This window comes from Amphimedon queenslandica, unplaced genomic scaffold (assembly GCF_000090795.2).
Source record: "Amphimedon queenslandica unplaced genomic scaffold, v1.1 AMPQUscaffold_13509, whole genome shotgun sequence".
Taxonomy (NCBI): domain Eukaryota; kingdom Metazoa; phylum Porifera; class Demospongiae; order Haplosclerida; family Niphatidae; genus Amphimedon; species Amphimedon queenslandica.
In genome coordinates, this window is record NW_003546255.1 from 279,894 (window position 1) to 292,550 (window position 12,657).

The following is a 12,657-nucleotide window of genomic DNA, read 5'->3' on the forward strand; positions in this document are numbered from 1 at the left end:
AAGTATGACTGACAAACCTGCTGTAGATACGATAAATGCTAGCAAGGGAACAGAGGCTAACTGTAGAGGAAGTAAGAGAAGAATATGAAGAATTCTCGTGTTAAACTTGGCTGAAAAGTAGACGGATTTTCTGTTTTCACTTCCGCATAATATTGTCCTTGAATCAACTAGAACTTTGATAGATTCCTTCTTGCATTTTACTACTGCCTCTCTCCTCATCCAAGAAGGCTTACTTGTCAAGAAAAGCCTCAAAAAGAAAGTTATCATGTGACAGAATGTTTTAATAACTTTAATAACTACTAATTATTGCATTCCTTTCTGCAACAAATTCTGTAGCAGTGTCACCAGACTCTTCTACGCCACCCCCGCGCAACGAAGAGGCGGGGCCAGACTAATAACAACTTAACAGGAACTTTTACTCTTCTTACTGCTAGTTGGACATAATTCCGGATCAGTCAATGATTGATCAGCAGCCTCTCTTAATCTCTTACATCCTAAATTTTAAAAAATATGATAGTGTGTACATTTCTATATCATATACAGTACATTCACTGATATGTGTCTTACTGATGCGTTCAGCTGAATTTTTATCATATTCTTCAAGGCAATTAACTAGTGTGGTCCAGTTTGCTCCTCCTTTTCTATCTACACCATCAGCTCTTTCTAACCATCTAGCTAGACATTCCCGAAGGCACACATGGCTTCCTTCTTTAGAGAAATTTAAACGTATATCTTTCAATGTACCATGATATAATCCTAATTTAAGACCAAGATCAAACCAGCACTCATTAGGAAAATGACCCTCTTTCATATAAGTTAAGATCTGATCCAAATCACTTATATCAAGTTCAACTGCTAGTGGAGATTGCAAAACTATATTAATAGACAAAATGATTAATTATTGAGTCAAATTGGTGCAAAATTAAAAAAAATATTTTATTTTAAAACCACACAGTTGATTTGAGCTCAATTCAATTAAACTATTGATAAGGACTTTGATTTACCTTGTATTAGTGCCTCAGGAGTACAGTCTGTTAAACCACAGTCTTTTAAATGAAACCAGCACCAGTAGCTCTCATCATCTTCACTTATATCAGCTGATGTAGCACATAAAGTACAATTTACCAAATAGTCTTCCTCTACAACACAGTAACAGTTCCTTTCCTTATTAGGACAGTGGAATGCATTAATGTGATTGCGCTTCACATTGATGGCATCAGCACTTTGATTGACAGCTGTCATGACTACTTCACGAATATACGGGCAATTCTCTTTTGCTTTCTCAACTGATCCAACAAAATAAACCTCAATATGGGTGTAGCGATTGATTATGTGAAGTGTGTAACGTTTCCTTCTAATTTTGATCCAGAGAGACAATGCATCACGATACTTGTAGTACTGTGGCTTTAATGGAGGAAATTCAATGCTAAAAGAGTGATCATTCTGATTAAGGAGGTGAGTGATGAGTAAGGGAAACATTCCTTGCGGAACTGGAAGAGAATTGACACCATAATGACCATGTTTATCTTGCCAGATTATAAGGAGAGGCTTGGTTTCTGTTTGAGATACAGATAAATTAGTGTATGGCCGCAAGGCACAAGGAAAAAAATAATCTCCTTCTCTTCCTTTGGTGATGACACGAAGATGAATGAGAAGGCCAATTAAATGAGATGGCACAAAATGAGGTGGAAAGAAAAGCTCCACATCTGATTTTAAGTGATCCAAGAGCTTCTCCTGGAAGAAGCCAAAATTATGAAGCTTGTCAATATCTTCATCTAAAGGTACTGGATTGGTAATTAGGTGCAGTGCACTTCTCTCAACATAAGTCAGAGCCAATAAACGTGACAAAATCTCAAGAATAGGCTGAGGATCAACGAAAACTAACTCCGGCAAGATATCAGGAAAATACAGGACAATAGTGACATTATGAAGATACTGTAAGGCATCCTTAGTATCATTCTCACTCATTTTAAACCTTGTACCAGCAGATATAACTTCATCTATTATAAGAACATTGCGGCTTTCCTTTTCTGCTACCTTTTGCAACCAAAGCTCAAATGCAAACCAGCGAATTGGCATGTGCATTTTAAGAGAAGTGCCTCCACAATTTGCTATTGATTGACACAGTTTTTGTCCTGCTGCTGTTCTTTCTTTATCTTCAGGGATTAGAGTATTAACAGGAAACACAATAGACTCTCCACGTTTATTGGGGACAACATAATTTTGTACGTCAGGCTTTAATGAAGACATTAACTCTTCATCAATTTTTTTGAGGCTATCTTGACTTATGAGATCATAATGCGTTCCTAATACAAAATGCATTGGATGTGAAGGCGTTTCAAGGACATGAGGGACATCAATTGGTTTTAGAATGGCTCCAGAAGAAACTGCAGACTGAAAGAATTCCCGATTTGAATACTTTAAATTTAAACCACACGAGAATGTCTCTCTACCAATTCTGTATTGAAAATCGAGCTTTCTATCGAGAGGTTTGGAGAGATCAAGAGTGATGATATTGAGAGAAGCTGTTCTAATGAACAATGGTAACAGCTCCTGGTACGCTGGCTGACCTCCAGAATCAATAACATACAACCAATGGCCACTTAACTGAACTCCTGATTGTTGGATTTTGTCTAAAATTTCTTGAATAACAGTTTCAGTTTCATCATTATTAGCCTCATTTGATATCGAGCTTGCTTCATTATCTGAAACAATACTTTCATTTATTTCTATAGAAGCAGAATTAATGATAGAAGCAGAAGGATCACTGTGTTGTTGTAAAGGTGAAGTAGTTCCAGTATGTTCTTCATACTGAGACGCAACTGCCACATTTAAATCAGAAGCCAGTCTTTCAAGTAAACCAGTTCTAGTAACTTTCTCCCATTTCAAATTGTCAGCAGATATTCTTGTAGCTCTAACAGCCGGACGAGCGATTGGTGTACTGTCAGTGACACACTCAGTAGGTGGGCCTTCATTCAACAGAAGGTGTTGTGCACAGGTCTTTCCAGCTCCAGGAGGTCCATGCATGTTAACACGAGTAACAGTTAGCTCAACACTACCTTCTTTTAGCCACTTATCCACAATTCCTAAACACAATCAAAATAAAATTCTAATTTGAAAAAGGTAACAATTAAAGGTACATAAAATTATCATTGTGGTAATAATTAATTGCCTATGCAATTGCAAATCCACAAGTAATAAAAATTGACTAAAATAATTAACTACTAATCATATACTGTATGCTTTGACAGGTGGAAGCATTCCTCAAAATTTTAAATTGCAATGCTATGATTATTACCACTTGAGATAGGAAATAGTTTTTCCATTGGATGCTCATGATCAATCTTATGATAACAGGTGGAGCAGAGATTATAATCCTAACAAAAAATTACATAACCAATAAGACTTACATACAAGTACATGTAAATGTAGCTATGTACATGCGTGTGTACATATACTATAAGGACAAATTCTTACCTTACATTCTTTACAATGCCACCTAAACTTGATACTAGTTTCACAATTATTACAGAAATTACCTCCCATTTGTGACTGAAGGATAGAGGATTTGAGTTCTTGTAAAACGTGATTCACAGAGAGAGGTGGTGGAAATGGGAGATATTCTGAGAGGAAGAAAATAAGAGAAATTAATGAACAGTAGATGCACATGCCTGGTAGAATATTCTGCAAGTAATAATATTTAATTATGTGTATAAATATTATTTGGCTGGCCTGATACATGTACACATTGTCCTCTATCTGTATTCTCTCTCCCCCTCATCTATTTTACCCATTCCTATCTTGTCCTTCAGATTATTTGCATCCACATCCAGTCCTTTTCTAACATAAAAAATCTTTTCTGCTAGCTTTTGATAATAATCCTCCTACAAAACAAAGCTCAATCAAAATCAACCACACACATCAATTAAAATTAGCCACACCCAATATTAAAACTCACCCTACTGCTTGCATTTTCGAACATCATATTTTCAAGCTTTGCAGCATATTGGGATACACTCTTAACTCTGCTGTCAATACTGTTTTGAAAGGAAACTGGATAAATTGCTTTAATCCTTAAGAGAAAAAAAGGAGATAAAGGGAAAAAGAGAAAGAGGAATAGGCCACTTTAATTTGATTCATGATTCCCGCCTACACACACTCACATCAGTGATTCAATATTTAATTATGCATAGATATACACATTAATTTATATTGTGCTAATTTTTATGAATATTTATGAAGTTGTTTGTGAACGGAGAAACAACTTACAGTTTTTTAATAAGGTGATTCCTTAAGTCTAAATTAACTCCAGCATTCCATGCTCTAAACAAAAACAATTAAAAAACAATAAAAGAAGAAAAAGGAGTGAGACAGCACAAGTATACATACTGGTTAGGAGGCATTGGGTTAATTCCAAATTTTCTTCGAAGCTGACCAAGTATATTACTAGCTAGGTTGGTGTTTTTTATAGGGAAGCATACAGGACACTTTCGATGTCTGCAGTGATTCCAGTGACAAATCAATTGTTCTGAAGAAGCACAATGACGAACTAGAGAAAGAGATAGAAAATCCCATATAACAAGAAATTTTCATGGCCCAAAAATTTTACAAATCCATCCAAAAATCTATTTCGTCATTTTAATTTTCACAATTTTCTGCCTTTTGGCCATGTCAAACCGTATGTAAATCGCAAAATTCACAAAAATTTTGGGCCACGAAAGATTCTAGCTATATAGTAAGATAGTGTATGCTATTCTGCATACACATATACATGCATGGATGAGCAGTGACAGTGCCAGGTCAATGAAACAAAGGGAGGAGTATATAAACAAGAAAAGTGAAAAGAATCAGTCAAGGAAGGCTTGGGAGGCATCCATAATAAAAAAGACTAGTGCTTTAAATGGAATTTTGTCAACAGGGTGGGCCTATGCCCGCACCCCCTTTAAAACCACCAGTGTGCATGAGCACTCAGTGAGTACATTGTACAATTGTATAATTATGCATAAATATACACTTTAGGAACAAGATGGCTTATTAGGTGGTTGAACTTAAAATCCTCTATAGAAAGTACCATACTCCCCCAATTAATGCACCCTCTTAATTATTGCACCTCTACATGGCTTCCACAATAAAAACAGGCTTTCTATTGAGTGCACGTCGCCACCTCCTGGTCAAGATAATTATTTTTGAGAGGTGCATTGTAATTAGAAAGTCCCATTGGTTACAGGTGTATTGCGTACTTAGCTAAGCACCAACAAGCACCTCCTGGAGCATTTCATAATAATTGTTCCTATTACCTTAGAGTGACTTTTAATTGCGGGTACTAAATTTTGCGATTTTAGCCCAAGGTAGATTTTGCTGGTATTAAAAAATGCAATTAAGTAATTATTACTAATAGTTATATGGCATCATGATGTCATTATTAATAATTGCGCGTATTAATAATTGCGATTTTTAATCCAAACGCAAAATTTGCAATTAATAGTACCTGCATTTAAAAGTAACCTTAAGGTAGTATCTAAACAATGTACCACCTGAGACATGTAATTATTTATCAAGAGGTGCATTAATTGGGGCGAGTACGGTAAATGCCATTTACACCGTCCCCCAGTATTTCCTTAAATTCTATCTATAGGTAATATTAAATTTTAGATGCTAAAGCACTGCAGATACAATACAAAGGCAAAAAGTATAAGAAGACAAACATTATCAAGTTCATTTCTTAGCAGCTGCTAAACTGCACACGTGATAAAAATTCAAGATCAATTATTAATTCATTCAGCCTTCCGCACAAATTAAGGGTAAATAAATACAATAGCTGAAAATTTTGAGAGCAAAAGCTTTTGCTGTTTTTCCATATTAGTAAAACTTTATTCCAAAAAATTTCTTCAAAGAGGAAATTTGCCAAATTCACGGCATATAAGTTTGGCATCTCAAAATTTCCAGCTATACAGTAGTTAATTTTAACATCCAAGCATGCATCATGTACTTATTTACATTGACATTTTCTCCCTGCTCGACACTTGGTCATGTGATTAAGAACATTCTTCATTGTCCTACAGTGTGGCAGAGCACAGGGTCTGAACCTGTCATCTGCCTGGTGCTCTCTCTCCCTCTTCTGACAGTGATAAGCATGAAGGAGGAGTACTAGTTGCTGTTGGATGAGTTCCTTTTTCTTTGGATCATAGAAAGGCTGCAAAGGACCACCAAAAATTGGAAGTTGAGGCTGGAAATGAGGAGAAAAGGTTTAAGTGAAGTTTAGTTGCATTATTTATGTTTGATTTAAGCAAATTCCTAATTTTAAATATCAAACCATAAATTAATTTAAGAAAATAATTAATTTCTCTCTAATATCTCTCAGATCACATACCGTATAGCGGGTAATTTTCGACTGGTGCTTATTTTCGTCTGTTTCGTTGCTATTAATTCTGAACGAAAATTAATTCTGAAGATAGGCGTGACCATAATAAATTATTAATAACATGATAACAAGCATGGATGGCCTTGAAAACGGTGTTCACCTTCTAAAGAATCTCTTCCAGCCCCTACAGGACCAGGGGACCTCTTTCTAATGCTATCAGTCCTACAGATGCTAGTGAAGACATCAGATCAATTATTTTTGTCTAGTCGAAAATAAAACCAACGAATTTTTATTCTAAAGCCATTTCTGGTTTCAGTCGAAATTTTCAACCACCGAAAATAACCCGCTATACGGTAATACAGCACTGCAGAAGAGGTGTGGCTAAATTATAAACACTAAGCCCTAAACCCTAATAACCTATGCTCTAATTAAAACTACGAGTGTGCCACACCTCTTCCAGTGCAGTCTTCTCTATGTTACCCCATCTCTCATGCTCTCATCATCATTATTATAGGTACCAGCTGTGTGTCATCAGCAGGTTGGTACATGTTCATCTGATACGGAGAGTTTGTCATGGTGGCGTTGGCCTGGGGCAGAGAGGAGGAGGGAGGGAAGGAGTGAGAAGGAGAAGAGCTAATTGAGGGAAGAGCTGGAGTGGCATCCCCTGAAGTACGTATCGCAGTAGAGACTGGGTTTGAATGAATACTGTTAGCAATGGGATGAGTGGGTGAGGGAGATCTAACAGTGACTGATGACAGAGGAACAGTGACCTTTAGATTATCTACCGAGTCATTTGGATAAAAAAAGAGAAGAATCACACAGCTTTTTGTGTTTAAACAAACAACATTGCTTAAAGAGCTTACCACTTCTTTCTGCCATTATCTAGTTCTACATGTATAAACTATTAAACTTAGCCCAGCCCCTCCCACAAAAAGGGTGGGATTTTAAAAATTAAAATTAATAAAGAAGATAATGAATAATCAATGAGATAAATAGAGGGAAAGAGTGGTTGTGGTCTGTGCACTTGTGATAATGAATAATTGAAATATGCCATTTGAATGTCAGTAATAACGATAATATTGTACAGCTCAGATTAATTCTATTTATAGTAACATTTCTTCCCTTGTAACTAAATTTAGTAACAGGCTCCACCTCTAAACTATAGCCACATTTATTGTCCTGCTAGTCGGTGGGCGGTATCTCCTCCTATTCTTCCTACGAATCACTTTCTTTTCTTTTATAACGCCTTCTTTATGAGTTCCATCATCTTCTTCATCATCGTCGTTGTCACCATGACTACCACTGGAGTCACACCACTTTTGAAGACGAGGAGGTTTTGATGGAGTCAATTGAGAGGAAGGTAGTCTTGGGAGAGGTGTAGAGGCAAAGTATGTCGGGAAATAAGCAGCTACAGCCTCGTAACATATTGATAACTCTCCACCTCTTATCTATAAATAGGATTGTGTTACTAAAAATAGGCATTGATGTAATACTGCCTTATAATAAATAGCATATCATTACTATAAATAGCATATTGTTACTATAAATAGCATATGAATACTATAAATAGTACTTTAAATAGTATATTGTATTACCTGGAGTATTTCTTCAAGGTAGAGTAGTGTTGATAACCAATCGCAGTTCAACTGCTTTAAATGACAACCCAGTATTGCTAATCCTAGCATTGAAGGCTGTAGGAAAATAAATTAATATAAATGTCATCAAAAAATTATGTAGTTATATTCATTCTTCTTACCCTGTATTTCATTAGCTCATGATTACATACAACGTGCTGGGCACACTTATAAAGGTGACACAAATGAGAGGAAAGAGTTAGAGACTGAGGAAGGGAGAACATCTCACTTCTTTCGGCTAATCTGTGAAACTATTTTTTAAAACATACAAAAATAAAATAATTTTAAACAGAATATTTCTACTTTTTTGATATAGTCCTGTATTGTGTGAAGAGACCTCGCTGAGGCTATGTCTGGAGTTTGGATTAAGAATGCTTCCATCTTTTCTACATCAGTGACTGAACACCCTGAATAATACTTACTGACTAGTTTATGTGATAATGCTACCACTGACTAAATGGGACAAAAGAGAGGAGAAATGAGAGAGAGAAGAGAGAGGAAGAGGGATAAGAAAAACAAAAGAGAACAAATGGAAAAGGTATGAAATTAAAGAAATGAAAATGAGAGGGGGAGAATAAGGAGGAGTAATATAATCAGAGAAGGAAGTGACAAAAAGGATGTGAAAGAGAGGGAGAGAGAGGAGGTCAGAGAAGAGGAAGGAGGGGGAAGCATAAACAAACAGATGGCGTGTTCTCACTTACATCACAACTTTCAACTAATTTGGTGGCTATTGAGTAGCAAGAGGCAGCCATTGTCTGCAAAAACTCACGCTTTGTCTAAAAGGAATTGAAAAAGGAGTTGAGAACATTAACAACATGCTCACCACTACACATCAGCACATAAACATAAATAAGAATACATACAATATACAGGGCATCATACCAGCAGCATAGACTTGGCATAAGTCTTAAGATTGATGATCCAACTTTTCTAACTCAATAAGTGTTTTATTACCACAATCAACTGCCATTAAAAGCTACCAATGTTCCCTTATTCAAAGCAAAATAAGTAGAATTTCATTGCAATTACCATCAAAAAGAAGTTCAATTACAAATTTAGCATTTAACGGTAATTCATTATAAGATTATGTGCTAGGTGAGGCCAAACTCCCATTCCTTTATAAAGGTAATGTTTTGGCATAGGCATGCACAAACTAGCACCATTGCAAGAATAGCACAAATATCTCACTGTCATGATCAAAGAGACCAATCATACAGTACACAATGGGATCACACTCTATTAACAATACCGCTAGTGTATAATAGTAGGAATGCTAATTATCATATTATCAAGTTGAGACTTTGATTGGTTGTGTGTAATTATGGTGTTGTGAAGAAGACAAATGAGCAGTGCTAGATCTAAAAATATATTTTGGAAGACCAATTGAACTAAAAATGGGATGATTTCAGGATATCTAGATCAAAGGTGAGAGGCTAAAAGTCTCCTAAACTCCCTCCAGGTCTAAGAGTACAAATGAAGCTATTATTTTGGTTGCAAACAATCAATTTATTGAAGCACAAAGGAGCTTAGGAATGTCTTCAATGACGTGTCTGTTTGTGTACCAGTTAATAATAAAATTAAATTCCAACCTTTAACTTGTTTGATATTTATAATAAACGAATAATTTGTCAAGAGATCAACAATGAAACCTGATAGGATTTCAACGGATACACACATACACACGGACACAATTCTCCACAGCAATCAACTTGTTTACCTTTTTAGTTGACAAGAATGTGTCCAGTAGTAGGGTGCTCTGGTAGAACACACTGATTGAGAAGGAGAGATCGTGGGTAATATTCCGAAACCATGAAACCTGTTCATCTCGGTCTCTTGCTGTTACATATTTATAACTTCGAGGATTCTAAGAGAAAAAATATTAATACGTGTTACATCAAATGTTACAAGCATGTTTGCCGATCTCTCCCTCTCTTGCTTTTAAGGTGTGTTAAGGTTGCTATGGCCAGTGCTTAAAATACATGTACACATACATTTACAGTTCTACATACAATACAGTGTTGAGTGAGTTAATGGGATGGAAGTCAAGATATTCAATAAAGCCAGTCTCACCTCTTCTATGTGGTAGATAGCTTGGCTGTAAGTGTATGTCTTTGACTCTGTCTCGAGGACAGCTCGAAGCTGCTGTAGTTCTCCTTCCATGGAACGCTCTGACTGCCTTCTCAGCGAGACCCAGTCCGTTACTCGAGGCGAGGGAGATGGAGGAGTTGAAGGGGACGCCATTTCTTTCTCTCTCTGTTTCTCGTCTTGGGATGAAAGTGAAAGCAAGGTGAAGGAAGCAAGGAGAGAAAAAATATATAGCTCTAATTATCTCTCTCTTTCTCTGGTAGGACTGGAAATGTTATTAGGGGAAACAGAGAAGACAGAAAACTAAGTTGTCTCCTTCCTGGATTGAGCACCACGTGGGTGGAGTTGAGGTGTGGTTGATGTGGGCGTGGTTATTTATTTATTTAAAATTAATTAACTTTATTAATCAATTTAATAACTAATTTTAATTTTTGCTCACGTGATCCAAATAACAAACAAAATTTTTCCATACTTTCCCGCGTTCAAGAAGAAACTCATCCAAAAAGACTGAAGGAAGAAAAGGGTAAAGAAAAGATATTTTTAAGAAGAAAGGAGGCTGCTGAAAAAAAGGAACTGGAAAAACTTTATCTGAGACCGAAAGAGAACTGGGACGCCATTAATTAGTCATAAATTAAAATTATACAAAAAATGGATCAGTACACTAGAATACGTAAGATAGGTGAGGGGTCGTATGGTCGTGCGTTGCTTGTGAAAGGTCGTCAAGATGGCCGCCAGTACGTGATAAAGGTCATCAATCTGAGCAAGATGGACAGGAGGGGGAGGGAGGAGGCGAGAAGAGAAGTGAAGGTTCTCTCACAAATGAAACACCCGAATATTGTATCATATAAAGACTCATTTGAAGGTAAATGTGTACATGTACTTCTTGGTTTGGGGATTTTATAATGTACATGTACATATATGTATTCTATTTTTAGTAACATTACTATTATTTCTATTTATAGAAACTGGTTCTCTTTATATTGTAATGGACTATTGCGACGGAGGTAAGTCCAACACTTAATATCTGACCACACCTTCTGTCCCACCCCCAAAAGGTGACCTCTACAAACACATCAATGCTCAAAGAGGTCGTTTGTTCCCTGAAGACCAGATACTAAACTGGTTTGTCCAGTTATGTCTTGCCCTGAAACACGTCCACGACAGAAAGATACTCCACAGAGACATCAAGTCCCAGAATGTGTTTCTTACAAAGAGAGGCGTGGTCAAACTCGGTGATTTTGGTATAGCTCGTGTGTTGAATAGCACAGTGGAGCTGGCCAGGACTTGTATTGGAACTCCTTATTACCTGTCACCTGAGATCTGTGAGAACAGACCTTACAATAATAAGAGGTACATGTACATGTACGTGTACATGTACTGTGAATCTTTAAATAGAAGCCACATTCGAATAAACGCCGGGGTAGCAATACAATTTAGCTATAAATACGCAACACTAGCCCAGGAGTGACTCAGTAGTCGAGTGGATAATGCCAGAAGTTCCAGAAGTTAAAACCATGTGGTCACGGGTTTGAACCCCGCTCTGGGCCTAAGTTTTTTTTATTTTTTATATATTTTTTGAGGTCCAAATACCATTTTAGGAAATAGACGCCCGGGCTTTTTTTTTAAGGAAATACGGTACATGTATATATACATATACAGTACATATATATGTACATGTACATGTACATGTACATATACAGTACATGTACTATTCATGTTATGTATGGTAAACTGGTAACAGTATTATACTACATTTGTATGTGTACATAAACTATTTTTATATTTAAATTTAAAACTCATTTTAGTGATATTTGGGCTCTTGGTTGTGTACTTTATGAAATGGCAACTCTAAGACATGCTGTAAGTTTCTCTCTTTCATTCTCTCTTCCTCCTCTACTCTGAATTTTCTTGTTCTTAGTTTGAGGCTGGCAACATGCGTAATCTCATTGTTAAGATAGTGAGGTAGAGAGAGAGAGGGTGAGGTTGAGTAATTATTATGTTTCTCTAGAGGTTCTTATCCTCCTCTATCGTCCCAGTACTCTCGTAATCTTCGGAGTCTTGTTGATTCCTGTCTCAAGAATGCCCCGAGGGATCGACCGTCTATTAATTCGATTTTAAGATTACCTTTTATTCAAGAAAGAATCGGGAAATTGCTTTCAGAAACGGTTCGGTTTTTAATCCTCTGTTTTGTCTTTTATGATCATTTAGGTATCGGCAGAAGAGTTCAGCCATACTGTACTACATAAGAAAAAGACGGAGCCTGTTCCTAAGCCCCTTCCACTTAAGAAAGAGCCACCTCAAAGTAATTTTAATGAATAAGAAATGTGAAAATTTTTAATTGATTTTAGTTGTTGAGGGGGTTAAAATTGGCCTAAAAGCTCAAGGAGGAGTGGGAGGAGATAAAAAGGTTGATGAGAGGCGTGTCTCAGCCGAGGAAAGGAGGAGGGTGGTACTGAAACCGAAACAAAGGATGAGTGAAGGAGGAAAGAAACCTGTACGTACATGTACATGCACCTGTATAGTGATTAGTATGCTAAATGTACTTGTACCTGTATAGTGTACATGTATTATGGTATG

At 36.6% G+C, this 12,657-nt stretch overlaps 4 protein-coding genes across 4 annotated transcripts in view; 1 reads left to right on the forward strand and 3 right to left on the reverse strand.

The window, feature by feature from the left end:
• LOC100638672 (CREB-binding protein-like) overlaps positions 1-6,988 on the reverse strand; it is a 31,904-nt gene extending 24,916 nt beyond the window's left edge. The window contains exon 1 of the mRNA XM_020007374.1: positions 6,910-6,988. Within this exon, the coding sequence (XP_019862933.1) occupies positions 6,910-6,936 (27 nt within the window). The 5' untranslated portion in view covers positions 6,937-6,988. The remainder of the gene's footprint in view (positions 1-6,909) is intronic.
• Positions 7-7,299, reverse strand: LOC105316498 (uncharacterized). The gene is made up of 12 exons (XM_020007382.1): positions 7,225-7,299; positions 6,880-7,142; positions 5,998-6,226; positions 4,390-4,549; positions 4,270-4,323; positions 3,959-4,073; positions 3,791-3,884; positions 3,478-3,623; positions 3,299-3,377; positions 1,005-3,086; positions 568-873; positions 7-494 (listed from the first exon to the last, which is right to left on the reverse strand). Exons 1-12 carry the CDS (start codon positions 7,238-7,240, stop codon positions 403-405), a joined length of 3,636 nt encoding a protein of 1,211 aa, XP_019862941.1. The 5' UTR covers positions 7,241-7,299; the 3' UTR covers positions 7-402.
• A 13-nt stretch (positions 7,300-7,312) lies between these two features.
• On the reverse strand, positions 7,313-10,422 carry LOC100634302 (cyclin-I-like). Its single transcript, XM_003383519.3, has 7 exons — positions 10,066-10,422; positions 9,713-9,859; positions 8,697-8,771; positions 8,299-8,448; positions 8,118-8,246; positions 7,957-8,052; positions 7,313-7,809 (listed from the first exon to the last, which is right to left on the reverse strand). The coding sequence occupies exons 1-7, from the start codon at positions 10,234-10,236 to the stop codon at positions 7,516-7,518; spliced, it is 1,062 nt and encodes a 353-aa protein (XP_003383567.1). The 5' UTR covers positions 10,237-10,422; the 3' UTR covers positions 7,313-7,515.
• A 103-nt stretch (positions 10,423-10,525) lies between these two features.
• The window catches only part of LOC100639181 (serine/threonine-protein kinase Nek1-like), a 6,063-nt gene continuing 3,931 nt past the window's right edge, over positions 10,526-12,657 (forward strand). Inside the window, exons 1-8 of the mRNA XM_020006937.1 lie at positions 10,526-10,942; positions 11,043-11,084; positions 11,136-11,430; positions 11,886-11,940; positions 11,999-12,042; positions 12,089-12,245; positions 12,289-12,382; positions 12,429-12,574. Coding sequence (XP_019862496.1) covers positions 10,729-10,942; positions 11,043-11,084; positions 11,136-11,430; positions 11,886-11,940; positions 11,999-12,042; positions 12,089-12,245; positions 12,289-12,382; positions 12,429-12,574 — 1,047 coding nt within the window. The 5' untranslated portion in view covers positions 10,526-10,728. The remainder of the gene's footprint in view (positions 10,943-11,042; positions 11,085-11,135; positions 11,431-11,885; positions 11,941-11,998; positions 12,043-12,088; positions 12,246-12,288; positions 12,383-12,428; positions 12,575-12,657) is intronic.